The 26878-nt window shown below is 40.4% G+C and overlaps 1 protein-coding gene across 6 annotated transcripts in view; it reads left to right on the top strand.

The window, feature by feature from the left end:
- HECW1 (HECT, C2 and WW domain containing E3 ubiquitin protein ligase 1) overlaps positions 1-26878 on the top strand; it is a 250791-nt gene that overhangs the window by 46916 nt on the left and 176997 nt on the right. The window contains exon 2 of one of the 6 annotated variants that reach the window (XM_085051544.1): positions 21287-21344. The exons of the other annotated variants lie outside the window; for them this stretch is intronic. Within the exon in view, the coding sequence (XP_084907670.1) occupies positions 21318-21344 (27 nt within the window). The 5' untranslated portion in view covers positions 21287-21317. The remainder of the gene's footprint in view (positions 1-21286; positions 21345-26878) is intronic. 6 annotated transcript variants of the gene reach the window in all.

Below are 26878 nucleotides of genomic sequence, written 5' to 3'. Positions count from 1 at the left end.
AAAACACTAAGTTGGGTGGGAGTGTTGATTGTTGATCTGCTCAAGAGTAAGAAGGCTCTGCAGAGAAAACTGGGCAGACTCAATCAATGGGCTGAGGACAACAGCATGAGGACAAAGGTGAAGTGCTGGGTCCTGCACTTGGGTCCCAGCAACCCCATGCAGCCCTACAAGTTTGGGGAGGAGTGGCTCAAGAGCTGTTCAGCAGAAAGGGACCTGGGGGTGCTGTTTAACAGTTGGCTCAATATGAGCCAGCAGAGCACCCAGGTGGCCAAGAAGATCAATGGCATCCTGGCCTCTATGAAGAAGAGTGTGGCCAGCAGGACCAGGACAGTGATCATCCTCCTGTACTTGGCACTGGTGAGGCCACACCTCGAGTACTGGGCCTCTGTTCAGTACTGGGCCTCTCACTTTAGAAAGGACACTGAGGTGCTGGAGCATGTCCAAGGAAGGGCAACAAGGCTTGTGAAAGGTCTGGAAAACATGTCTTATGAGGAATGGCTGAGGGGGCTGGGATTGTTTATTCTCGAGAACAGGGGCTCAGGAGGGACCTCACTGCTCTCTCCAACTATCTGAAAGGAGGTTGTAGTGAGCTGGGGTCTGGTCTCTTCTACTGTGTCTGCAGTGAGAGGACCAGAGGAAATGCCCTTAAGCTGAGATAGAGGAGATTCAGATTAGATACTAGAAAAAAAAATTCAGTGTTAGAATGGTCAGATATTGGAAAAGGTTGCCCAGGGGGATGGTGGAGTCATAATCCCTGAAGTCTAAGAGGTGTCTGGATCTGGGTGATGTGGTTTAAGTGTTATGGTAGTGATGGGTTGACAATTGGCCTTGATGATCTTAAAGGTATCTTCCAGGCTTGATGATTCTATGACTCTATGCAAAGCAAGTCAGAAGGTTTTATCACTGCTCATCCATAACTCTCTAAATTGTGGGTCCTATTGCTTTGGAATTGCTTTGCAGAACTTGGAATCCGGGAAATTTGTGAAATCACTAGCTTGTGCTTTCACTTTTGGGCTACTCCTGCTTTCCATGGAGACATGCAAATTGCTGCCTTATGTTTTAAAGGAAAGAATGATAGCAATGAAGCTAGTTGTGTTTTATATATGAGAAATGAATTTTGTTGTGTCTGCAAGCTGTAATTTTAAGAAAAAGGAGGGCTCAGTATTTGTAACAACTGACATTTAAATTGGTGGTAGCCTTATTTATCCAATCAGCTTTAAACACATGGTGATCTTGGGCCAAATTAATTTCTACAACTTCATTAAATTCACAGCATTTACAAAGAGAGACCTTTGCTTTGCTTTCTTTTTGACGATTGTATTTTAACTTGTCTGTATTGTTGTTTGTAAAGGAGAAATATATTCAGTTTATGTTGTTCTGTAGACACAGGAAGTTTTTGGGAACTTGGTAGCCTCTATCTCAGGAAACAGACTTGTGGAAATCCTTGATTCATTTTACATGGGACAATTGGCTGTTTTCCCTCCACAAATGGTGGTTCTTAGACCACCATAGGTAGAGACTGATTTAGTCAAAGACAATTTGAGGGATGAGCATTTTAGTTGGGAACTTTGACAAGAGCTGCCACCCAAGTGCATTCTTCAGATCTGCTTGACAAGCAAGAAAAGGTCTGGCACACAAAACTGAAAAACCCGAACACTAGTGAAATTTAATTTGAAATTAAATAAAACCAGCCCTAAATTAAAACCTGACACTAAGAGAGGAGGCTTCCTGTAGGAGTCAAGTGCCTTTGTGTTGTTGTGTAACAGACAAGATGATGGTCTGCAAGCTGCTGCTGATCAGAAGTCTGCCTTCAGTCCTGAAGGATCTCTAGGAAAGCTGTGTGCCTCTTCCACGTGCTTTGTGCTCAATTCATAAAAAAGCTGGTAGATGGGATGCATTATTTATAGGGCTTCTCTGTAGCACTATAACTCCTCAGTAGGCAGAATGAAGACAGTTCATTGCAGGGCACGCTGGCTCTGGCTCAGCGTGGTGTTAACCATTTCTGCCTGATGTGTAGTAACTTGGAGGGTTGGCCAAGGACTGTGACATGTAATATATTTTGTAAGATCCATTTAATATCAAGAGTAAGGAACCATTACGGTTTCATTAAAAAAAAAAAAATTTCCCCAATCCCTGGTGGATGATTGGTGGCTGTCAAGGCACTTTGTAGGTGATGTTTCAAGGAGACTCTGTTTACTTAGTGGATTTTGCCAAGACAAGATTAGGAAATTCTGTATCTGAATTGGGATCTAGCAGTAGTAAATTTTCATAGTATCCTACTTAGCTGTAGTTCATTATAGTGCACAACATATAAAGATCTGTAATGGCTTCAGTTAGCCAATTGTGAAATAGAGTGGATTCTCACAGGGAATATTGTGAACTATAATCCACTTTGTTTATTGGCACAGCAAGAGCAAACAGGGGTGAGATGTGAAATGATAACTGTGTGGTTGCATAATTAAAGCTGTACATCAGTGGTGGCTGACTAAGTGATCAGAAGAAATTCTGGGTAAACATAACCATTTTTCATCATTATTGGCTTACAGCACTTTTCAATAAAAGACCTTTTCAGAAGAATATGAGCCAATGTCTCTAAAACACTTTGAAATTTCCTTGGTTCCAAATATAAAAATACTTAGAGGATCACAAAATTTTCCATGACTTACATGACCAGATAATTTTTTTCAGGCAGAATTGTGGATTTATGTCACTATTTATCACATAATCTTTTGAATATATGTTGGATTTTGACAGGCTTTCTGTTACTATCTTCAGGAGTCAGAGCTCTCTTAATTCAGAGGGTAGAAATATTTCAAAAGATTTGAAAGATATCCTTAAAGCAAAGGCAGGGAATTGATGCTTAAGTGGCAAGGCAAGTGCTTGCAGAATGTGAGATTAACATGGTGTGCAATGGGATGCTGTACGTCACCATTTACAAAGTAAGGATAATTAATATTTCCATTTTCTAGCTTTTCCTTTTAAATTAAGCATTTTTGAACAGTTACTTTTCTCCTCACCTTTGTTTCTTTTAACTGCTGCTACAATGGAGTCTTGATCCTATCCATTGCTTCTGGTACTGCTACAGTATTCTGGTTTTGAAACTAAGGCTCCCAAGGTTATCAGAAGCCCAAGATAAATCTGATGGGAAGCCTTTCCAGTTTTCTTCAGACACTTTTCCATCTTAAACTTGGTTCATATAGGGACACATATTTCTTAAAATACAGCTATTGGTGGTGAAAATGCAAAAGATGCATAATGAGCAAGTTTGGATACTTTTTGCCAAAAGGGCTCTTTTTGATCTCTGTATGCCACATGAATCTCTTAGAATTTCACTGCTTATAGCTATTCATAATAAATAAATGAATAATTAAAACTGTTATTAGGAAAAAACATGGACTTGTAGCCTTTGGAAAATGTAGTCCTCACTTCACTTTCTGCTACAATGGAAGATGTATAAATATGAAGGGTCTGATTAGGGAACTTCATTGCATCACTGCTAACCTGATGCAATTGCTTTGATTTCACATCTACAGGTAGATGTAAAAACCATGTGGGACAAAGTTGATAAAATGGCCAGTAGTTTTCTTCAGTTAAAGTAAATGCTTTTGTAATGTGTTTATTGAAAAAGAAAGAATTTTAGGAACTGGATGTGTGATCTCTGTAATTATTTTATTAAAACTTTCCATTGTAGCAATGTTTTGGAAACCTTTGGAATTGGTTAGGGAAAGGACGTTTATGTGAATGACAAATGTCTTAAGGTTTTCTGCATGCCTCATTCAGTCTCCCTTAGATGTGCTCACATTAATAATTTTCTGTGAGCTGGAAAGAGGACAGCCAAGGCAGCTCCACATGAGCTGGGGTGTGGCTCCACATCCACAGAGCACTTAAGCATTCCTTTCTCTGCAAGCTCCTCACTTGCATCTTGGTGTCTTTTATCTCTAATTCTTTACTGCTGATCACAAGTGCTTAAAAACAAATCAAGAACCAGAAGCCAAGAAATTGTTTTATGTAAAAATGTTTGTGGGAAGTAAAACCTCTTTTAAATTTGTCTTGTGATTTTTAGGCCTTTAGGGTTGACCTTTTTCAGATACTCTGAAAAATGACAGCTAGAAACAGTATAGTTTCACTTGTTCATACAGCTCCAGGGCTAGGAGTTTTTACCAAATATGGTAAAAGCTGCAATTACATCTTAGTTACTAACTCTATTTATGTCCACATCCCAAACCCCCTTGAACATTCTGAAATTAGGTAACAGTCTGTGGGTTCTTTTGTCAAATATTTAGAATACTCTTGCTTACAGCTCAGGTATTTTCCTTTGTTGCCTCTAAATAAGACCTAAAGAGCATATTTCCACAAGACTGAAAAAACACCATGTTGTCTGGAGAAACTGCCAAATGTGACCTATCAGTCAAGGCAAGGTGAAATGCTCAGACGTGTTTGGCAATGAAAAAATGCATCATTTAAGGAGTAGTGCCTGGTCGTTTAAGTTACCATAAATACAATCTGAGTTTAAGCTTGTCTAATGGTATGCTGTGCTTCTTATTTTTAAAAAAAATCTTTGGAAATACATCATATATAAATTATGCTAACAAATAAAAATATATACAGACATACAGACATACACATACAGTACATGTGTTTTTATTTATAAAACATAAGCATAATTCAAAATGGTAATATAAATACTTCTAATTTCAGAATTAATTACTGCTGGACTCTGTTACACTAAAAAGGCCAAAATGCAGAATGATTCTTCCAGCACAGATTTTCCTAAATCCTTACAAGTAACAAACTTTAACAAGTAATATTGATTGTGTTTTTAAATACTAGCTTAATTACAAACACACATATAATTTCTTTGACTAGCTTTGATAGTTTTATTTCTATAGCTAAGAATATGCCATAATGTGATGAATTGAAATCTCTGCAACTTTGGTTTTGGTAAGGTAAAATTCATCCCTTTTAGCTGAATATAAAGGATGTCAGCACATTTCAGAGTGTGTTCTGACCATGGGGAACAGGAATGAAGGATAGTGAAACAGGCAGGGGAAATTCCAGATTATATTTTGCAGCTTGGATGCAGAATCAGTAGCTCTGGGAAGCCTTTTTCATGTGAGTTTATTTCAAAACCATTTCCCATACATGTCTCTTGTCACGTACAAGACCTGTTTCTACCTGAGTTAAAGTCAAGAACAAACTGATTTGAGTGAAGACCAGTCTTTGGATTCTATTATACAATTTAATATCCCAAGTATGTTACTTTAAAATAAATTGTTAACTTTCCAAGGGTTTTTTTTTCTAGTCTGAACATTTGCTTCTTTAAAGTGACTTTTTAAAAAACAAATCTCACACCTTCCAAAATACAGGATTCCCTTAAAAATCTCTTATAGCTTAAACAATCCCCATTTTTCTTTTAAACAGAGGTGATACAAAGGGCAAATCTCTGTGGCAAGTGTATGGAAAAATCAGGTTGTCTCAGTTTGCAGAGATCCTGATTCCAGGCTACTTCTGTGATAATTGCATGCTTGATGATGATTTTGCATGATTTCTATATGGTCTTGTTACAAAATGCAATATTCCAGGCATATGGATCTGGTATATGTTTAACCAAGGTTTACTAATTTATTTTGGAAAGGACATAAATTTATTGTGACAATTACCTGGAGAGAAATAATTCCATTCTGTTTTTTCATCATCACAATTTGAATAAACTCCATTTCTTGATTTTCTTAATGCAAGTTAGGTCTTTCTTAGATTATGATTCATAGTTCACTTTTGGTTCACTGGGCTCACTTGTTTGGCATTTCACTTCAAAACTGAGAAGCCAAGTATTCATTCCTGAGAGGCATTTTGGGTTTTGTGCATTAAAGCATGAAACTCACATATACCTGATAGAAAACATTCTACTTAACAGCATTCACATCCTACTGATTCTTTTTAATGGATGACACTATGCTTATATGCCCCAACATAAAATGCATATTAGTAAAAATTAAATAGTAGGGGGGAAATTAACTGGGGGATCTGGGAAATGAAAAAACCCAGCAGTCAGCTGTAAAATAACAGTTTTATATGGAAAGTTTGGGGGTTTTCTTAGTTATAGAAACAGCAATAAATTTCTCAGTTTCATCCTTTTTGTGTGGCTTAAGAATATATTACTGTGTTTGTTTTTTTTTAACACCAGTCTTCAGTTAAATCTGATCCCTGGAATTCTGCTAGGGACTTACTTTGGGATCTAAATCAGCGTGTGCAAATTATGCATGCATGAGCATAGGAAATAATTTTGTGTTTATAACAGCCAATTGTACACTCAGACAAATGTTTGCATGTGTAGTCACCCATTTGGAACTGGGCCCATAACAGATTAGAATTAATATCATGGGCCAGTTCCAGAATTTAGTTTTCAAGTCTGTTTATAATGATGCAAAAGATATTAAAAATACTCACCTCTGCAAACTGCATTTTGCAGAGGTTGTTCTGGCTGCAAACCAGTGTAACTGCAACAATTGGGCACCATCAGGTAAACATGCACAGTGGAGATAAGGGGCTGGTACATCGGGTAGAACTGTCATTGACAGAAATCTGGTGTGTGTGTTATGTTAAGAAACAGGCTAGGCTGTATAAGAGGCTGTAGATAATACTGCCCCAAGCATCTCTTCTTTTTCAAGCTTCTCCACTCCACACTGCTTGAGTGGTGGCTGTGCAAATGAGGAGATGGGCTATTTCCACGAGACAGCCACTTCAGTTCAAACCCTGAGATGATAGCATGCACTTTAAGAGTAATAATAGCTGCCAGCCATTGAGGGCCCCAGGGGATGGGATCTTGACATGCTGCATGACATTCAAGAAGTCTGCCTCATGTCTTGTGTCAAGTCAAATGCCCAGGCTTGAAGTGCAGTGCTGGAGGGAGTGGGGGCAAAAAACTTGTTTCTTGATTTAAAATTGACATTGCATCATTCTTGTACTTAGCATCTTCTGCAGCTGGGCACCCCAGACTGTCTGGTAGGCAAGGGGTTAGACAGTTTTTCATCTGCTGCCCTGTCCCTCCCTTCATGCTCCCTCTCTACACAGTGACTGCTACAGGATCTAGGCTCCCAAAAAAAGCCCAGTGTAGTGCCATCTGCCATTGCCTATTCCCACTAGTTACCTGTTCCTTAAAAGAGCCACAGTAATCTTAGAGGATTATGTGCTGTGTTCTCCTAAGTGGTGGGACCAGACTGAGACTAATACCCACCCAGTGTGGTCTCCTATCAGAGGCCACAGGAACAATCTGCAGAACCCTCTGTCTGGCCCTATTGTCTGTGGTCAGGCAGTGATGTGATCTCCAGAGAGGGAGTTAGTTTTAACAAACCTGGTGATTAGGCTCAGACTAGCCTAAACAATACAGTGATGTAATTTCATTTTTTATTACTGGAAGATAGTTCCAACCATGTACAGTTTCAGAGGTTTTTAATGTCAGAAGAGGAAAGAACACACTTAGTGTACCATATAATCTTATTTAGAACAGCTAAAGAGTACCAAAAGAACAGAAGAATAAACCATGAGAAGGAAATGATTGTGCATAATAAGTTGTATTAAGAAAGAGGGAGTTAAGTCATGTTACTCTGTTTTTTATTTTTTATCATGTACTAATTAATGTTCTTTAGGGACAGATGACTCTCTGGTGTGAAATCTTGGCATCAGATGGAATACTGATGCTTTCATACTGATACTTTCATCTTAGCCACAAACCCAGTACAAAAATGAGTGTACTGTAAGGTTTTTTAAATCAGATTTTTTAAGTAAGATGGCTGTTTATACATTGACTTCAATTATGAATAAGCCAAACATAAAGTTTTATATGCCTATGGAATCCAGTAAAGATATTGTATTAGTAGTATATTGTTTGAACTGGAGACACAGTCAGATCTCTGTGATGAGACAAGTATCAGATGATGGGTAGGTTGCTTCCTATCATTGAGGTTTTTTTTTTTGTCTTTTTAAAAATTTTTTTTAATGTCGTGGAGTAATCGCATTTTCGACGTAACAGAGCAATACTACAAATAAGCAGGATGTCTCACAGGGCTTATAAACCTGTATTTTTGAAGTCATGTCCATGCAACTGAGGTGGAATTATTTGAGGCATAGCCTGAGGCAAGCAGAGAGAAGGTACTGCACAGGAAAATGAGTCTTTTAAGTCTCTAAACACCAAGTGTAGAGAACAGGGACATGAGCAGGGAGAGGTTGTGCATGTGAGTGCACGTGCCAGGTAGGAACAAAAGAGGCAGAGAACCAATGACAGGAAACACTGATTTAATGATACAAGGGAGATTTCTTTAGTGATTACTGGACACTGAAAACATGTACACAAAATTACATTCAAATTCAAAACTTAATCTTCCTTTATTTTTAAGGGGAACTTTTTCACCTGGAGTGGTAGTTTCACCTGACTTAGTCCGTTATGGGAAATACCAGTCATGAAGGCAGAGATAGAAACATACTCTTTTCTTTGATACCTATATTTCTGAGAAAATTTTAGTCACTTAATTTCAATTCTTAAAAGAAAAAAAAAAACCAGCTGTCACACATATGCAAGTAAGACCTTGCTTTATTTTTTTTATCATTTAATCTATTGCCTGTTTTTATAGGATAAAATTAATAGGGAAGCAAGGTATTATTAATGGGGCTAATATTTCACCATCTGGGACTTAAATAGCAAATTATAATCCTCCTCAGCAATGCAGGAGTTTCACCCTATTATTTCCTAGGTCTTATTAAAAAAAAGGTCATAATCAATTGCAAGTAACCATTTTTCATTCAGGTCATGTATTGAAGACTGTCTGAGATAATCAAAGAGAAGATGGAACATTGCAGGTCTGACCCTATTGGGATGGGAATTATTTAGGTGGCCCATTTTTAAAAATGTGTTTCATCTTGCCCTTTTCATTTAGAAGATGGCTCATAGCAACTAGTGGGAAATTGGTGGTCTGGATAGGACTTACTGGCTATTCTACCTGTGGGCAGATTTCTGTGAAGGTGATCTGATGTGTCCTCAAGTCTGTCTAATTGAGATCTAGCTCTTGCCTTCTTCAGGGGCCTGTTACAAAGTCTAGTGTCATCTCTAATCTTCCTGATTCCTATTTGTCTCTTTTACCAAGTATATGTTCCTTATAGCCAGCTTGAAATGCTGTGAAAATGGACTGCTGGAAAAATAATTACTGATTACTAGTATGCAGTAATCATCATGGCTTTACATTTCATCTGTGTAGAGAATTTCAGCTTGTCTAGATACTTAGCTTGCTTGTAACTTCAGAGATGGCATTCGTTATCAACTTTTTGTGTTCCCAGGGATAAGCCCAGGGACACTTGCTGCTGGTGCTCTTCAAGATGTTTCATGCCAAGTGAGCTGGGGCTATGAAGTTAGCAGAAATATGGCTTCTGATTTGGGATCTTATTTCAAGGTGAAAAAAAATATTTAATCTCTTCTTGTTTCTATCTTCCATTAATAACTTGGTCTTTGAATATTGCTTTGAAAAAGTGAGTGGTGCAATCCTAAATACGACTCCCTGAGATGCTGTTGTGTTACCTTTGCCTGGGTGTTTATGAGAAAGCAGATGAAAGTCTAGTGTATCACAGCCTGGCACAGAGATGCCACATGCATTCATATAGCAGACCTATCTCTCAAACATCTCTTTGCCATAACTTCAATGTTTAGTAAACTATTGAAATCCAGCATTTAATAAGGTAATACAGGCATGACACTGGCATTGATAGAGCTAGTTTGTTGTATTATAGCATCTGTAGTGAAAAGAGGATGAAAATGGGGTGCAGGACAATTTCATCCGATTAATAAAGATGCTGAGTCTTGTCTTCTGCCTGCCTAGCTGTTAGGAGGGCCAGTGTTGTGGCAGTGTAGCCCTGAGATTTTTGGTGGTGGTTTAGAAACAGGAGTAAAAGGGTCTGGTGTTTTATCATTTACAATAGAAGCTCAATATTGCTGGGTGTGCTGCTTGTTTCCCCGCCCGCCCCCTCCATCCATTTTTGTGCCAATTAAATGTAAGCTGTAGTTTGCAGATACTGATCATTGCACTAAGCAATTGGGGGAAGATGTTGCTGGTGCTGCTAACACATAGTTGGATGTCTCTGTGTCACAATTAATCAGATAAGTTGAGATTGCCAGCTCCAGAGAGGTCCAGCAGCAATTTGTTACACTTGAAGCATGCTGCTTTGCAGACAAAGGCTTTAGTTGGTTGCAGTCAGAGGGAGTAATGGCACTTAGGCAATGCTAAATAAAGTTTTCTGTCTTGTACCTTTTCCCGCCGTAGGTCTAACAGCTTTAACATGCTGCTAGATAAAATGCCATAATAGTTTATGGCACAACTGTCATATGTGTTGTTTGTTCAAGTCATCTCTATTCCCCCATCTCTTTCTTCTTTAGCCAAATGATGATTCTAAATAGACCCTGAAATTGCAATTGCAATTAGGGCTAGAGAGACAGGATAAGGGAGACTAATGCTGACTATTCACTCATGCCTGTTTTTTTAGATGTTCTGGTTTCCTTGTGCTTGACATTTACAGCTCATTCAGTGGTAAACTTCATTTGGTAAGCATTAATTCATTTGCAGATGTTAGTGTTCCACTGATCTTCTAGCACTGCAGTTCAGATCCAAGTTCATTTCTTAAGTGGTTGATGGACTGTGTTAAACTGTTTTTTCTACTTAAGTCGATGTACTGCCAAATATCCACATCACTAGGAAAATCACGATTGTCAGGGAGAGACTGAAGATTTGAAGCCAGTCCCTTCAAGCAGTTGTTGATTATAGTATATTGGAGCCAATGGAGCGACGAGAAATTACTCCATCTGAAGACATGGTGGTACACACAGTTCCACCTCATCAAAAAGCAAAATGTTTTCTACTCAGGCCAGTGCTGAGTCCCAGTGGCACAACTCTAGAAGGAGTTTGGCAGCTGCTGTTCCTGCAGCAGTCCCAGAACTTGAAGAAGTCTTTTGAGCCCAGTAGTTGAACTGCTGATGCCTGTGCTGATGCATGAAATTTATTAAACAGGAAAGAAAAGTGAAACAAGTAATCAAAAATATCTATGGATGATTTGTCCTGGAAAATGTCATTGCTAACCAAAGTATTAGGTAAAAATGGACATATGCATCATTCCACCACATATAAGAAGTGAATAACTAATGTTGGCGATACAAAAGTATGAACCCTAACTGAGACCTTTCCTATTATTGTTGGTGCAATAAAACCAACTTGCAGTAGCTTTCATTGTGTGCATTCAGAAGCTGTAGTGTAAAGTATACGGCCAAGGATGCTGGTAAATAGCCTGCAAAATCCAGAGGTGGAAGAAGAGGTTGTACACAATCCTAATTTGTCAGAGACTTGTCAAAGCAAGAAGAATTTTGTCTCTCTCAGAACTTGATCCCTGTGATGGGGGTGGGAAATGATGCTGGAGATAATTAGTTGAGGTGGGCTATGCAGGACAAGCTTTTGGAAGCTGTGCAGCTTGTTGTTGCCCAGCGTTTCTTTAACTGGGGCTTCAGTTATTGTAATATCCTTTGTAGGAATGGACATGTCTCACTTTCTATCTAGCCTCAGGACTGCTGGAAGCATCCTCTGCTTACAAAGAATGTTTCTTCAACTGTATTTTTCTCTCTCTATGCCCCTTTTTTTGCTTTGTTGGCTTTGGCTTCTGCAAAGTATATCAAACAGCTGCTCATCTTCAGAGGAATTCATGTGGATATCTTTCCTTCCAGACCAAGAATTCAGCCCTGCTGTTGGTCAGTCGTCACTGCCAACATCCCTGGAACGTTTGTTCCCATTTTGAGTTAATCCTCACAGGCTCCTCGTTGTTGTCCTTCCTTCTTGTCAGGCAAGGGAAATACCCTAACATCCTGTTCCCTCTTTAAAACTCCTGCTTTCTGCAATGTAGGAAATTTGACTAACAGTAGGACTCTGTCCTGAGACCACAACTTACTGCAGTAGTGAATATTGCATCATTTTCTCTTCAGTCTCTGTTCATCTCAAGGTCTGAGTGGGCATGTGTGAGATGTCACCTAGCTGGGGGTAGAAATAATGGGGTTTGTTCTATGCTCATGTCGCCTTGCTTCATGAAGGATATTACATAGAACCTATATTCTAAACTTCATCTTAATGTGTCAGTATTTATTCACAGAATGGTTTTGGTTGGAAGGGACATTTAAAGATCAGCTGCTCCAATCCCCAAATAATGTTCATAATATAGCATTTATAATAATGTAATCTATTTGTTGTTAATTTTGCTTGGCTGAACAGGGAACTCAGCTTGGAAGTCAGGAGGAAAAATAAATCATATGTTCTCTGGAATTGAGGTCAGGCTCTGCAGGAAGATTACAGGCGGTCAATGTTTGAAGCCTGTGACTGTTTTTTGATGCATTGGGATAATGCCCTTAATACAATGCTTAAATTTTGGGTAAGAACTGAAGTAGCCAGGCAGTTCATCTATGTGATTATTGTAGATCCCTTCCAGATAAACTATTCCTTCCCTTCTTGCTCTCTTCTTCCTACCACCTACTTCCCCTGCCAGTACATGCTGATGTAATCTCTGATGACATTTCTTCCAAACCCTGCACTAGCAAAAGGGATTGAATATCCATGACTGTGCCCCAGCCTAGGCATTGGCTCTGTTACCCTGTGGGTCATTTCAGGGACCATCTGCACAAATGTACAAAAAGTATGTGATGTGTGGTTTTTGAAAGCTTCTCTTTTCATCCAGCTGAGATGGGTTTTCACAGGATGGCAAAATCCCATATCTCTGACATTTGTGAGGCTTGGAGATCAAGCCCCCAATCTGACGCAGGATGGGCTTCTCATCTAAATGGTTTCAAACCTTTTGGAGGTGTCAGTTTTCCTGTAGTTTTTATTTCTGCTGCTTGTACTCAATTTCAGAAATGTCCTAAACTGTTTTCCTTGAAGAACATACTAAAACGCAAGAGCGTGAGAACAGCAGCGCTCCCTCAGAGGGAAGGTCCATCTGGCTCAATACTCTGGCTCCAAAGTGTCCAACCACCAATGTCTGAAGGAGAGCACATGAGCACTGAAGTCAAGTCCTAGCAGGGTCCTGGGGGTGCTCACAGGCCTCAGTGGCTGGGACTGGCCACCCTGGGACCTCCACCCCTCATCTCATGCCAAGGGCCATGGGGATGTGTCCCAGCTCAGCCTGGGACCTTCAGTCCCTGCCTGAGCCCTGCTGTAGGTGTGCCCCTCTCTGCTCCTGTCTCCTGGGTGGGTCTGGGACCTGCGCTGCAGAGAGCTGCTCTCCAGGCTGGAGCCCTCAGAGCTGGGTTGAACCTTGTCATGCAGAGCTCTGGGTTTAATGTGGCATAACTGCTCTGTTCTGTTTCCTGTGCTCACCATAAGATAAATAATACAGAGGCTGTTATTTGCCTGCCATGACAGGGATTTTTCAGCTCCAAAAACACTTAAAAGGACACGTAGCACAAAGCTTAACTGGAAATAGTATTTTATTGTTTTTCTGAATCTGTTTCAGGGGCGATGCTCACAAGCATTAACACCACATGCATATGTAGCCAGGCGCAGGCTGATGTGCTCTGCAATTCAGCTTGAAAATACAACCTTTGAAGTCTGGCAAAAGCAAGTGACAGAGCTACAGAAAATTGCAGCAGGAATACAGGCCAATCAGTTCTTGTTTCCTGAAGAGAATGTGAAGAATAATCAAGACCAACCACACACAAAAGAAAGAGGAGTGTGTGGTACTGCTGTGTATTTCTGAAGTATGACACATATTGACGCCAAGCACACTTTTTGCCTTCCAAAACTCACTCTGTTGCTGTGCTTCTTGTCCTCCCCAGTGGTCAGGCTCAGTGCTACAGTGGAAGGCAAACACCACCAGGTCCCAATGCCAGTCTACCCCTGGAGAAAATTCTTTCTTGACCTTGGTGGGGGTAATTGGCTATTCCCTGAGCACATAAGCAAGACATGGCTCTTCCATGCACAGGCTGATGCCCACAGGAGATGCCCAAGCTCTAATCTACTCTACCTACAGTAGTTTCAAGAGCTTCTGAGGCTGAACTGATGCCCCTGGTCTGATCTACCTTGAGAGCAAGAATCCTTCCTGCACCAGTGGGTGCTTCTAAGTCCTGAGAACCCTGGAGACATCTCTGCACCTCTATTCTCATGGCCACTGCCCCGGGCTCCACAAGAATTGAGGATAGGGAGATCTGAAGTGCTCCACAAGAAGGTGTTCACTTGGTTTGGTCACAGTAATGTAGCTGAAAAAGATTTTCATCCCTCTGATGAGCTCTGAAGGTGGCCTTGCTGCAGAGAACTTCCACCAGCCTTGTCCAGGACTTGGTCTCCTTCTGTCAGCCCCCTCCAACTAATTTCACCAGCTCCTCAAAGACTTCCTCCTGAATGTCTTTGGGCTGGCCCTGGACCAGTTCTGGCAGCAGAACACAGGAGGATGCTCCCTTTTATCCTGCCCCAGGCCACTGTGAGTGCTGCATTGCTGGGTGGTGGCACTCTGACAGGGGGGTGATGGGATCCCCCATGTGCAGCATCATGCTCCATCAATCCTTCTTAGAAAGGTTTTCGGGTGCTGTCCCCAAGGCACTCCTTGTGCCCAAAAAGCGCAGGGGTGCTGTCCTTGCCCTTGGTGACTATGCACTGGGCACAACTGCTGAGTATCCCCCACACATCCTCTCCTGGGCTCCCAAGGACCAACCTCATGCTGTTACTCCTCTCTCAGGCTGTGGCAGAACCCAACCCTGCAGCCCAGAGTCCACCCCTATCAGCTGTCCCCTTCTGTGCCAAAGCTAACATCTGTGCGGTCCTGCAGGGAGGAGGACCAGGGACTTGATGTGTCTGGACACAGACTATATTCCTGGGACACAAAGAGGCTGATTTCAGCAACTGCAGCCTGGAGGAAAGCCAAAGTGAAACCAGAGCCATAGGCTGAGATGGACAGAGCCAGCAGATCACCGTGGAAATAATACAGTAACTCCAGTAAGTGGAGGTGACATTGGTGTGATGGAAAGCTTGGTCATTTTTGGACATATAACATTTGGATCTCTGCCCAAAGCACAGTCAAGGCAAACAAGAACTCTTCCAAACTGGGAAAATAGCTCATTGCTGCTATTGCTGTCATGTCCCCTTGTTCCACTAAAACCAAACTGTGTGAATCCTTTATTAAATACACTCATTGGCTGTGTTTACATGGGATACAAAACGCACTTCAGCCAAGGGTAAAATTTTCATAGCTGTTTTATCACTTTATCCTTTCTGAAAGTTATTTACAGAAGAGTTCAGTTGGTTTTGAAATTCACTGCCAGCTTATTTTCAAGCATAATGAAAAACTAAAATTTTAGCTCCCATGTTGTATGGGATGTACAGATTTCTTTTTCTCAAAGCCCTCTGAAAAGGAGCACCGATGGTAGATTTGTCTCTAGCCTTGCTCTGCCTGCTGATCTCTCCAATCTCATTTGGACACATGCAAGGACCTGTCTTGTCACACTGAGCTTTCATCAAAATGCTGAGATTTTGTAATATGAGTGGACATGGCCTGGCAGCTTTCTGCACTCACTGCACCAGTTTTGCAAACTACCTACCAAGAATGTGCTAGAAGACTATTTTTCATAGAGTCTTTTATTAATTAAAAAAACATTCTTTTGTACTAGAATGATGTAATGAATCACACCGGCAGTCTCAGATGGTTCCAGATGGGCATATAAGAAGCAAACTCTTCAGTCCCTCTTGGCAGCTCTCCTCTAGGCACGTAGGGCCTCTAAACAGAGGCAGTTGCCTTTCAGTGTCTGATGCCCACCTGTCCAGCCACCTCCTTATCCATATCAGCACTACCAGCAACAACCTTCCTTTTCACTACATGGCTGTAGTATTCATTTAAAAGTTCATCAGTAAGCTTTATTCATGCTCCTGGAGGGTAAAGTGTATCCCCACAGACAGCAGGGACATGAACTTCATCACACTGACCCACCAGGGTTTGGTCTCTTGTAGTTTTTCAGTGCCTGGCCCGGTTTGGCACTGTCTCCCATGAAACTTCCCAATGGAAGCTCAGTTAATGCCAGCCGTGGATATCCTCTTTTCTAAGAGGCAGAGAGCAGTTTTGAAAGGGGCTGGACTAACCCCCCCATCCCCGTGTTCAGAGCCCACCCACACCCCTCATCCATGGCTCAGCTGGCCAGCAAAGGCTGGATCTGGTTGTGACTGTGTGGAGCTGGACTCCAGCAGGTTACTCATGGGTGGAAGCCCCCTTAATGCATCTCTCAGGCTCCACCTTTCATGCTTTGCTGTCATCAAATGCAGAAATAGGGGAGTTCATGGTCAGGACTTTTGAATTTAAATTGCAGAAAACCATCATTCAGGAAATGTAGGTTTCTTTGTCCACCTCATATTCTGGATTTTATGGCACCCATGAAGCAGAAAAGCTCTATCTCATGGTATAGTTCTACAGCCCTCAACCTCCCCACCAGCTGAGGCTGGGAGAGAAGACCATTACTATCCAATGACTTCCAAAACTGGTCTGCAAATTGAGAAAAATGTGGTAAATTTTCAAATTAGCAAATGGAAGAACTCACCTGAAGATGATATGAAGATGCTGCTATCTTTTCAGTTCGCCTTTGGTGTAAAACAATCAAAGTTTTCATTTTATATTAATATGCACACAATTTTGTGCCTTTACTTGAAATAGCTGGAGTGCTTTCTACAACAGATGTAACTCTGATTTTGAGCCAGATTTTCACACAACTAAGGTTTGTATCTGGGCAATTAAATTCCTCAATTAACATATTAATTATTTTTCTAATGATATTGCATTATTTTTGTCTTCTGAAGGGAAAATGTTTAATTTGTATACTGGTTTGTGAGTTGTTTAGCTAATTTACACATGAGAATTTGCTAGTATTTATCTTTCAGTCACAAACTGCTGCATTTATTTTAAAGGATTTTATATATTTCTTGCTCTAGTAGCTTGAGCTGGCAGGTGTAATTACCAAACCTGAAAAATGCAGGAGTTTCTCTTACATGTTTGTATTTGTTGAAGGAACAAACACTTCTAGCTTAAATAACTGGTCTACCTATCTTTCTCTGATCTTTATAAAAACTGTAAAACCTTTCAAACATTAATCTGTGGAGGTTAAAAAAAAAGTTATTCTGGTCTCTTCAGTGTTGTTCCAATCACTTCAATGTGAAGACAGTGCTTAAACTGTGCATCAGGTTGCTGTTAATGGAGGCTGATGGTGGCAGGGGTGAACGAAGAAGGGAGCAACAGAGGAACAGAAAAGCATACCTGCTGGACAAACATATCTACTCTTCTGTTATTGTTAACAGAATTGTTTATTGACAGAAAAGCATGTTCTGTGTTCTGTTAGCATGGCTGCATGTGGTGCTCCATCTCAGTCTGAAGTGGCTCAGGAGTTTGGGCAGATGTCTGTTCTCAGATGCCAAATAAGCCTCTCTTGCAAGTGGTGTGATACTGAGCACAAGGGTTACTGTCTCTGGAAACAAACTGCTCACCTCTGAATAAAATAATTTTTCAAGCTTGACTAGGTTTTCTTCCTTTTACTAACCTGTACTGCACATCATGGCTGGAGACCTATTGGGCTAATTGCTATACAGACTATCCCAAAATACTGAAGAGATCATGGGTTAAGAGGAAGAAACTGAAAGTTAAGAAAGCATAGGCTGCAGCCAGAGGCCAGGATACAGTAGAAATGTAAACATGTACAAGCAGATGTGTGCACATGTATGCAGAGATTTAAAAGAGGTTTTGATTCCAGCTGTTTGCATTCCAGCTTTGCTGATCAGGGTTTTCTTTGCAAAAAGTGTTTTTGAGTAAGGAATTTGAAGCAAGATGGCAGTTACCAGCAGGATATGAGTCTTAAGATTGCTTCAGGCAGGACATGGCATACATAAAGATTATGTTAACGTAATTTTATGATAAACTGGAAAAAACAAAGGTACACGGCGTCTACTCAAAAGGATAGGATGGTCAAGAGTCTGCTGCAGAGACCAGCAATGGATTCTGTAGGGAGGGGGAAAAACCTGAAGGAAATGGAAAGTGGAGGGGGAGAAGGGGAAGACAGAATAATAGCACAAACGAAGGAGATAGATAAGAAAACTGAAGGGAGAGGGATTGAGGCACAGCTGGGCTTGTCAGGGCTGAATAGCAAACAAGAAACCTTAATGTTAAATGATGTATGATGAAAGAGAAGGTGTTAGGCAAGGTGAGAGAGATAAAAACAGCAATCAGTGAGGTAGTAAACATGAATTGAATCAACTTCAATTTGCTTCATTTTCAGAAGGAGAAATAGGTTAAGAAAGCTCCACTCGTGGAGTGAACTCTTCTCCCTTCTTTTCTCCTGGATCATGGTAATCTTATACAGAGTTCTAAGAAGAAACTACTCATGCTCTGAGCGGGGCAGATTTTATGGACAAACTGTTGTTCCTAGACAGAATATGAATGCGCACACAGGCTGTGAGTAGTCTTGACACAAACAGCACAACTCCTGTGTTCTTTAGTATTTCTCTCACCTCTTCATCACACAGGTTCTAAACATAATACTTCTGATTTTCCTGGCCCTTGAGATGATATGTTTTCATATGCATTTATTGAAATAAGTACTGTTTACTTTCATTGCACTAGCAACTGGCGGACCCAGTCATGCACTGAGACGTACAAGCGCTATTGAGAGCCATGTGAAACCTGAACTAAAGTGCTAAGAAATGTGCAATCTGAATGTAAAGACAGGAGTTCATAGGTGACCAGAGACAGCCAACAAAGAAATCCAGAAAACAGTGTTCATCTGAGCAATGAGTCTTTCTGATCACAGGCTCTCCAATTTACCTGAAGTGCACTTCAATTATAATTACATTTCTGAAGCACATCATTATCATAAATATACCCCTGAGTAAATCAATCCATATGTAAGATAGCAGTTTTCCTATCGTTATTAAAATTTGAATGTATACAGGCACATGTGCCACTTGTCCTGGAGCAGGAGGTGAATACAGTACAGGGGGACAGAGCCCTGGCCACAGCATGGCACTGGAGCTTTGCTGCCCATGGGGTGTTTCTGACTGGCTGAGGTGATGGCAGCTGGGCTTTCTGTCAGGTTTGCTATAAACCCTGAGCAATATAATTCTTTCTGGATTGAATGTGTGAAGGGATCACAACACATTCTGTCTCTGTGCAAAAAAGGCTTTATATGACTCAGTGTAGGTTTTGCATGATATGTGAGCCTGGCAGTTTAGGTAGATAAGCACACTGGTTTATTTTTGCTTCCCATCCACAAACTGAGTGATTTGCATAGAGGTCTGTGATGCTGAGATGCTTTGAGGAAGGAGGAGTGAGAAATTTACTGCAATACCTTGGAGTTGTGTTGTCTGGCACAGCAGGAGGCAGACGGGGTGCAAGTCTGGAAGTCTTCCTCCTTTCAGAGTGGTTGTGCAGCATCCCTCTTCTGTGTAACCTGCTGGTGTGGTGTGGATGGCTCTGAAGGCAGGAGTGAAGTTAGGGGGTTTTCATATTGCCTGTGAGAATGAAACTGTCTCTGAAAGCTGCATTAGAACTGGCTTAGGAAGAGACCTGTGCCTGTTCTTTTATCCCAAATCACAAAAAGTAGAGAATGGAATGTGTCCACTGTATGTGGCATAATGTAATTTATTACTTTTTGTTATGTGCGAAACTATTAATTCTGAAACCAGATTCTGTGTGGCTGTAGAAAATTCATGGTGGCTGGTTGTGAGAAGAGGGTTTACAGTTCAGCTATTTGGAAGAGTTTTTGCTGTGTGTGCTTCTAACAGACAGCTGAAAAAAGTGTGGATTAACTTCTCTGAGATTGCCATTAAAGATTATGTGGCTACTTGCCCAGCTTTGGGATCACCCTGCTTTATTTCCAGCTTAAATAAACTTTTTCAATAAAAGCAAAGGGCTGACAGACTACAGGCAGTTGGTAAATTTGGGACTAAAATGGATTATGTCCCTGAGATTTAGTGCCTTGTGAAAGGCAGAGGGAGATGACAAAGCAATCTGTACTTTTATTTTGTTTAATTTCATGGCATTACATGTTTTGAAAGTCTTTTAATAACAGGGGAGTATAATCAAATGGCAATGTTTTGTTTTATAAAGCATTTTTTTTCAGCTGAATGTTTCTGAACAGTTGAGCATCTTCCTAAATCCAAAGCATTTGGTTCATTTCTTAATTTTTGTGCTCTTGATGAATTGACAATTTTAGGTAGTGGTGTCAATCGTGGTTTTAAGGCTTTTTTTTTCCTTGCCTTCTCAGCCGTCATCAAGTGCACAGCAGAAACTGATGGTGGGCATGAATAGCAGCATGGGCCAACAGTCCCCACAGAGGTGTGTGACATGGGGCTGTTGAACTGTCCTGTTGCTGAGCGGCTTTTCCTGCTAGTGCTGTGGAGAAGCTATAAAGTGTTGGCATGTCCTGGTCACAAAAGAGAAGGAGGGAGAATGAGCTGAACTGTAGGCATGATAAATGTTGCTGTTGTGGCTGAATTGTAGATGTCTTTTAGTTATTCAATTGTAATTTAAAGATTTATTACTGCATATTTGAAGAGCCTTCTGTCCTTGCTGAGTTGCTCTTCCTGAATCAGAGTGAAGTTTCTCTCTTTGTTTCCATGTTTCTCTCTGTGTAGTTTTGTAATGTGTGGATGTTTTAAAACTGGTTGAGGCTGAACAGAGAAACAGAATCTTGTTCACAGTATTTTGCAGTCTGATCTTGGACAGTTCAAACTGTATATTGGACTATTCAAACTGGATATCTGGTCAGCTCCAGTACAGTACACTGAAATTTACCTCCTTTCTGGCTGGTTACTGCAATATCCATGTTTGTCAATAAATTAATGGGAAGAGGAAATGCTGGTCAGTTGGCACCCATGTAAGCTCACTCACTGTGAGGATTTTGCAATGAATCTGAAGACCCACTGTTGGCGTCTTTTGTTTTCTTTCAGTTTCTTCCTAAGTTAAATGGATGCTTAATCTTACACAGTCTGAGAACTTTGTTGTACTTATCACCGTTCTTACTTTTATAAAGGTGTGTATTTCAGCCTTGAAGTGCATGACAATGTCCAGCTCTGCTGGAATGTAATGTAGTACACTGTTAACAGGGGTAAGGTACACTTGCTACTGAACAGTGGAACAAATCAATTAACAAAATGTTGTTAAAGACAAGCTTTGGTGGAAAAAACAATATTTTTAAATGTCGCTTATGTTGGTTATGGGATACATGCTGAGTTAACCTCATTGAACTTTTCCCCAGGAATTGATGCGCTTACAATTGGCGGGTCATTATGCTGCTCCACCTGTGTAGTGTTAAGGTCAGTGTGTTTTTCTGATTATAAAAACCATCCATACCATTCCATTATAAATTCACTACCATTCATATAATGGAATGTGCCAAAGCTCGGAGCTCGTTGCAGCTGCCCCCGGTCCGTGTTTAAGATCAAACGAAGTGGTTCAGGTAATTTGAGCACCTTTTCAAGAACACACACAATCAAGCTTCATTTGAAGTGATCTTTCATTGTTTGTTTTGTTTTCTTTTTTTGTAACCTGCTAAGCATCCATCTGATGTCAGTGTTGGGTTTGGTTTGAGAGGCTGGCCCAAGAATTCTTACTGAATCAAGACGTGGTGATTATAAGATCGTAGCAAGGAGGTCCTGGGAGCAGCAGGCAACTGTAACACTGCAGTTGCACGTATCCATGCCTAGGCAAAGCACAGAATGCATCAACCACTCACCTTCACGAGGCATTTTCTGAAACCTGCAGCTTCTAACTGTGAATGAATTCTGAGTCATCACGACACACAAATCAGCCATCACGGTAGACACTAATGTGTGAGATGCAGGGATGTATGACTATGGCACTAATCACTGACGAGAGGAGCCTGTGAGATTATGTGCATGCGTAACACACTGCTGCTGTATGCATCTTCCTGCACAGCTTAGTCTTCTGAATTGTTATGCATTATCAAAGAGAGCCAGAATGTGCATTGAAGCTTATCTAGTGTTATTTCTGTCACTGAAATGTTGATATGGTTGGGGCTTTTGTGTGTTTGCTTCTACATTTTCCTTTCGTATTAATATTCCAAATAACTTGAATTCTGTGGAGAGTTTAGTGAACAGCCATGTAAGTCGTAAGTCATTATGTTCTTCCAGTTTCATGAAGATGTATCCTTTCTGTTTAAAGTTCTACACTTCATAGTAGCCAGTGAGAGCCTCAGGCACAAGGAGTTCTGCTGGGGAGGTTTTTGAGCCTCTGTGCAAATTAAGCAGTGCTGTAATTGCTGAGGAAATACATGAAGTCTCTTGATGATGACAACAGAGAAACTTTGTGGATGTGTCCATCAGCACTCCTTCTTTCACATCTGTCTAGCTGCAAGCTCAGTGGTATTCTACACACATGTAGACTCACTAAAGGTGATGAGGAATCACAGAAAAACTCTTTGGTGAAGAGTAATCCTTGAATGTTCATGAAAACTGTTCACAAGCTGACATTTCATATGACAATCATTTGAATTTTGCAGCTATTGCATCAGGTAAGTATGTAAGTGCGGCAGCGCTGTATCACAATTCACGAATGGCCACCCCAAGCCGCAATGTGGAGGGGGCTGCCCGGGGCCAGAACACGCCAGGCAGACACGTGGCTGTAGCAGGCAGTGGAGCTGCGGGGGACGCGAGTCACTGTGGAGGCGTGGCGATGAAAGAAATGCAGGATCACCATCTGAGGTTTCCAGGGATTTTATTCAAGGTCCACAGTTGAGGGTTACAGTCGATGGTGGAGAGGGGCAGAGAGGCAGGGGAGGATGCAGAGTGCTGGAAAGCCAAGATGGTGAACCCCGAGTCTGGCTTTCGCAGAGGGTTATCAGGAGGGGGAAGAGAGGCGTGGTCACTCAGAAGAGCTAACCAGGGAAAGCCAGAGGGGAGGAGCCAGGGAGGGGAGAGGGGTAAACCAATAAGCTTACAGCATGGGATGGTACGGGTTTCTGCTAGGGAGAAATCTCTAGAACAGCATCAATATGCAAAAAATCCTATAAGCACACTGCAGCATATAATCAGAAGTATTTGGCAGTTTCTTTCATTGTTCTGAAAAAAAAGAAAACCAACAAACTAAATGAAATATCCCCCCCTCCCCCCAAGATTATGCAGGTCATATTAGAATTGCATTTTTTCGCTCAAGTGAAAAGACTTAAAAGGAAGGGTATGTTTCATAACAGAAGGGGTATGGAAAAGATTGAGAATAGGGTTTGTTTTAGTAAAGCAGAGTGCATAAAACCTGATTAACTTATGAACAAAACCATATGTTACTTGGGCATCAGAAGGATGTATTTGCAGCATTTTCAAATAATTTGTGGTGAAGATTTTCCTAAGTTTTAAATGAATGGTTCTCTCACTGCTAGCTAAGTGTCTTAACAAATCTGGATCCTTTCATACAACACAGGAGATCCTGGAGGTTGCGTTAAATATGTCCCACCAGGAATCCTGCCAGGAATAGGTAGCTGACACAGCAGCAGGAAGAAAACAAATTATGTACTTGCTGCAGCATATTCAACTGACTGTGATGCTTTGTCTCCTCAGGGGGGTCTTGTGGTTAAGATAAGGGAGTCTTAGTCCTCAGTCTGTGTGGACAACTGTATTCAGATGTCCCAAACTCATGTAAATCATGTGTCACAAAGTGCTCTCTATTAGATGTACTGCCTATCATTTATTGACAAAATTCATTAACTGCAGCTTTGGTTCAGTTTCTACCACTTTCCTCTATGTATTGAGGGGAAAAAAGCAAAACACTTCCTAAACGGAAAGAAGGCATTCCTCAGTTCCTTGCCCCACCTCCCCTCTCCTCATCCTGTATGGAAAGCAGGTTAAACTAAGTCTATAACAATATTTCCAGCTGGACACTTTTTTCTCCTTTATTGCCATTGTTAGAAAAACAATTAGTTTCCGTTTTAATCTCAGCATGGATTACTTCAGGGAAATCAAACCAGATGCACAATTTAGTGTATGGCAATGAACAGTAGGTACCTGCAAGGGCATTTACTTGTCCTTTCGGATAAGGCTTTTGAGTTGCAATGTAGGCATTGGAGATAAGTGCCAGTATTTCTAAGCAGTTTGAGGACTTGATATGTACAAAGAGTGTAGGACCCTTCCAAATCCTTGGGGAGGCCTGAGCACTATTTAGAAGTGTTTAAGTATCTAATTTCATTTCTTAGATTTATTTCCCTTCATATGCCCTATGTAGTCAACAGACTGAAGTCATGCTCCTGTTGGTATTGCAGAGCACACTTTTCTCTCCCTTAACTGTATAACCAATATAGAAGAGTTACCCTCAGTTAAGTAACAAGCTCAAATCTCTATGCAGGCTATAAAAACTGGAAGGAAAATATAGAAACATGGCCAGAAAAACGACGTTATTATGCAATTGAAATAAGGTCCCAGTCACAAATGGTGTCAGTGCTCTAGCATGTGGCTCCTCTGCAAGTAATTTCTGCCTTTTAAAGGTCTGCTCTAGATGAGACACAGAACAGCATATTAATCTTTTGCTTTGGATTTAGTCCTTCATTAGGGAAGAGGGCTGATATTGATCCCTCCCTTTAAAAAATCATCTCCTATGTGAGCTTTACATTATGTTTGGTCTATGAGGGACCATTGTAGCACATGTGCTTTTTGTAGTATGCTGTGTATTTACATTAAGACACACAGCAATATTTTATTCTTTAATTAGAGTTTATCAGATGTGGAGTTCATACTTTCAATAAAAATTATGGAAAAAAGATCTATTGGTGTTTCTGTGCCAAATAGTTTTACTGTAGAGTTGTTACCTGGGGTTTATTTAGGACTCAATAGGCAGACACTTTTCAGATATCTTTTTGCAGTGTAATTCTCAGGCAAAAATAAACAGCAACATCAATAACAAATAAGCGATAGGAATTATTTTTTATGAAACTGCACACATTGGTAGAACCTATAGCAAAAACTATTTCCTGGACAAAAGCATTTCCCCATATCCAAAATAAAGCATTTTGCAATCCCTTTGCTTTAAACAGTGCCTTATATACTTGCATTGCCTTTTTTGGCGCTGATTATAACCAAAATATGTAAAGAATGTGTTTTGAACTTTGCAACTCTTTGTATGTTTGTCTGATAGGCAGAAGAGCCAACAGATCCACCAGAAGTCATTTGGGTGCCAAAGGATTGGTGGTTAGCCAGCCTTCAAGCATGACAGAAACCCCAGCTTTTCCAATAGACTCCCAGCTGTGTGCTGGTGCTCCCAGAAAAGGCAGCAAGATATGGGAGGCAGTGCTAGGAGAAGAGGTGGAGCTGTGAACCAGAGCCCTTGCTCTCCTAATGTCTTTTTAATTGGAATACATAAATATTGGCTGGGATGGTTGTTACATCTTAATGGAGAAATTAAGAAACAGATTAATTTTTGGCATGATTCCCTCTTCCTGTTTACATCAGTCCCTATTTCCAGCACCAGTTTAGTTGAAGGAACAATCCTCTCTATTTGCTTATTATCTGTCAGACATGTAAGGGAATAACTGTACATTTGGGAAAACACGCAGGTGCTTAGGGGCATAACCAGAAATTAAGACATGCTTTAAAAAACAGAACAACAGACCAATATTATCATCCAGGTTATTAGGAAGAGAGCACTTGAAAGGATAGTTGATGATGATTGCCATTCTGCCCACTATATCACCTAAGTGAAAGGTTGTGAAGACGGTGCTTTGCATCTAACTTCGAGTATTTAGGAATTTAAAAGAACTCCAAATGACCCAATGGGACAGGAGTTGTTTCCAGGTCTCTTGAATTTAACAGATCTTGAAATAACCTAGGCCTCATCTTCCATCACATCCAAGACATGGAAGATGAGACCTAGTCTGAATTCACTTTTGCACTGATCCATACCTACGTGCACAAACCATTGTTCATACTGGAGAGCATATGGCATTGGAAATTATGTGTTCCTTTGGAATTTTGATGCCACTTTAAAATTTTTGCTGTACTGATTTTTGTCAGCTAAAAGCTCATGGACTTTTTAAAAAGCTGAAATAAAAGGATTTATAATTTATTTTGGTAAAATGCAAATGTGCTTATAACTTTCAGGTTTTTCATACTGGGAATCTGCATTGCTTCCATAGTATTTTGCAGCTTTGCTCTTGCATGATGTGTGGATATACTTTGGTTTTCACATGCACAAACATTTTGATTTTACTGGGAAATTCAACTATGTTCTCAAAATGTAACCCATCTCTTTAAAGCAGAGAAACTGGCTAAAAGAATCCATTATTTTTGAGCGTCTATATGATAAAAGTATAATTAAAGTCAATTAAGGTTTAATTTTATTAATATTAAACCATTTACAGAGCTAGTTGCATAATGAAAAAATTATTCTACAATACACCAAGAAAGTTCTGTCAAATACGTTATCTCTGACTCTTTATGGGAATATATACTTTAATTGAATTGGGAATTTAAAAATGAAAAATATAAATGGGATTTTTTTTTGTACTTTGCATTTTAAATTAGTCCATTTTTCATGACACTGAGTTTTCACCTCTATTAATGTCTTTGCTTCTTGAAGAAAAATTATACACTTGATGCCTCATTTAATGTGGGAGAAAAAATTCACACCAGTTTTACTAGTAAGCTGAAAATCTGTTACAAAATCCATACAGAAAATATAAGCATACTTTGTTTAATTTGTAACTAAAATTTTCCACCAGGATGAGAACACACTGAGCTCTGTATGGCAAAATACTAATTAGGAAGAGGGAAGCTGGAAAGGGAGTTGTGTTGTGGTGCATATTTGATCAGGTCCTGTTCCCACTAAAGTCACTTTGATTAGATTTATG

The sequence above is a fragment of the Lichenostomus cassidix genome, chromosome 2 (genome assembly GCF_008360975.1).
Source record: "Lichenostomus cassidix isolate B80296 chromosome 2, HeHo_3.0, whole genome shotgun sequence".
Classification (NCBI taxonomy): domain Eukaryota; kingdom Metazoa; phylum Chordata; class Aves; order Passeriformes; family Meliphagidae; genus Lichenostomus; species Lichenostomus cassidix.
The sequence above is the reverse complement of the archived record's forward strand: the minus strand, read 5'-3'. Positions and strand labels throughout refer to the sequence as shown.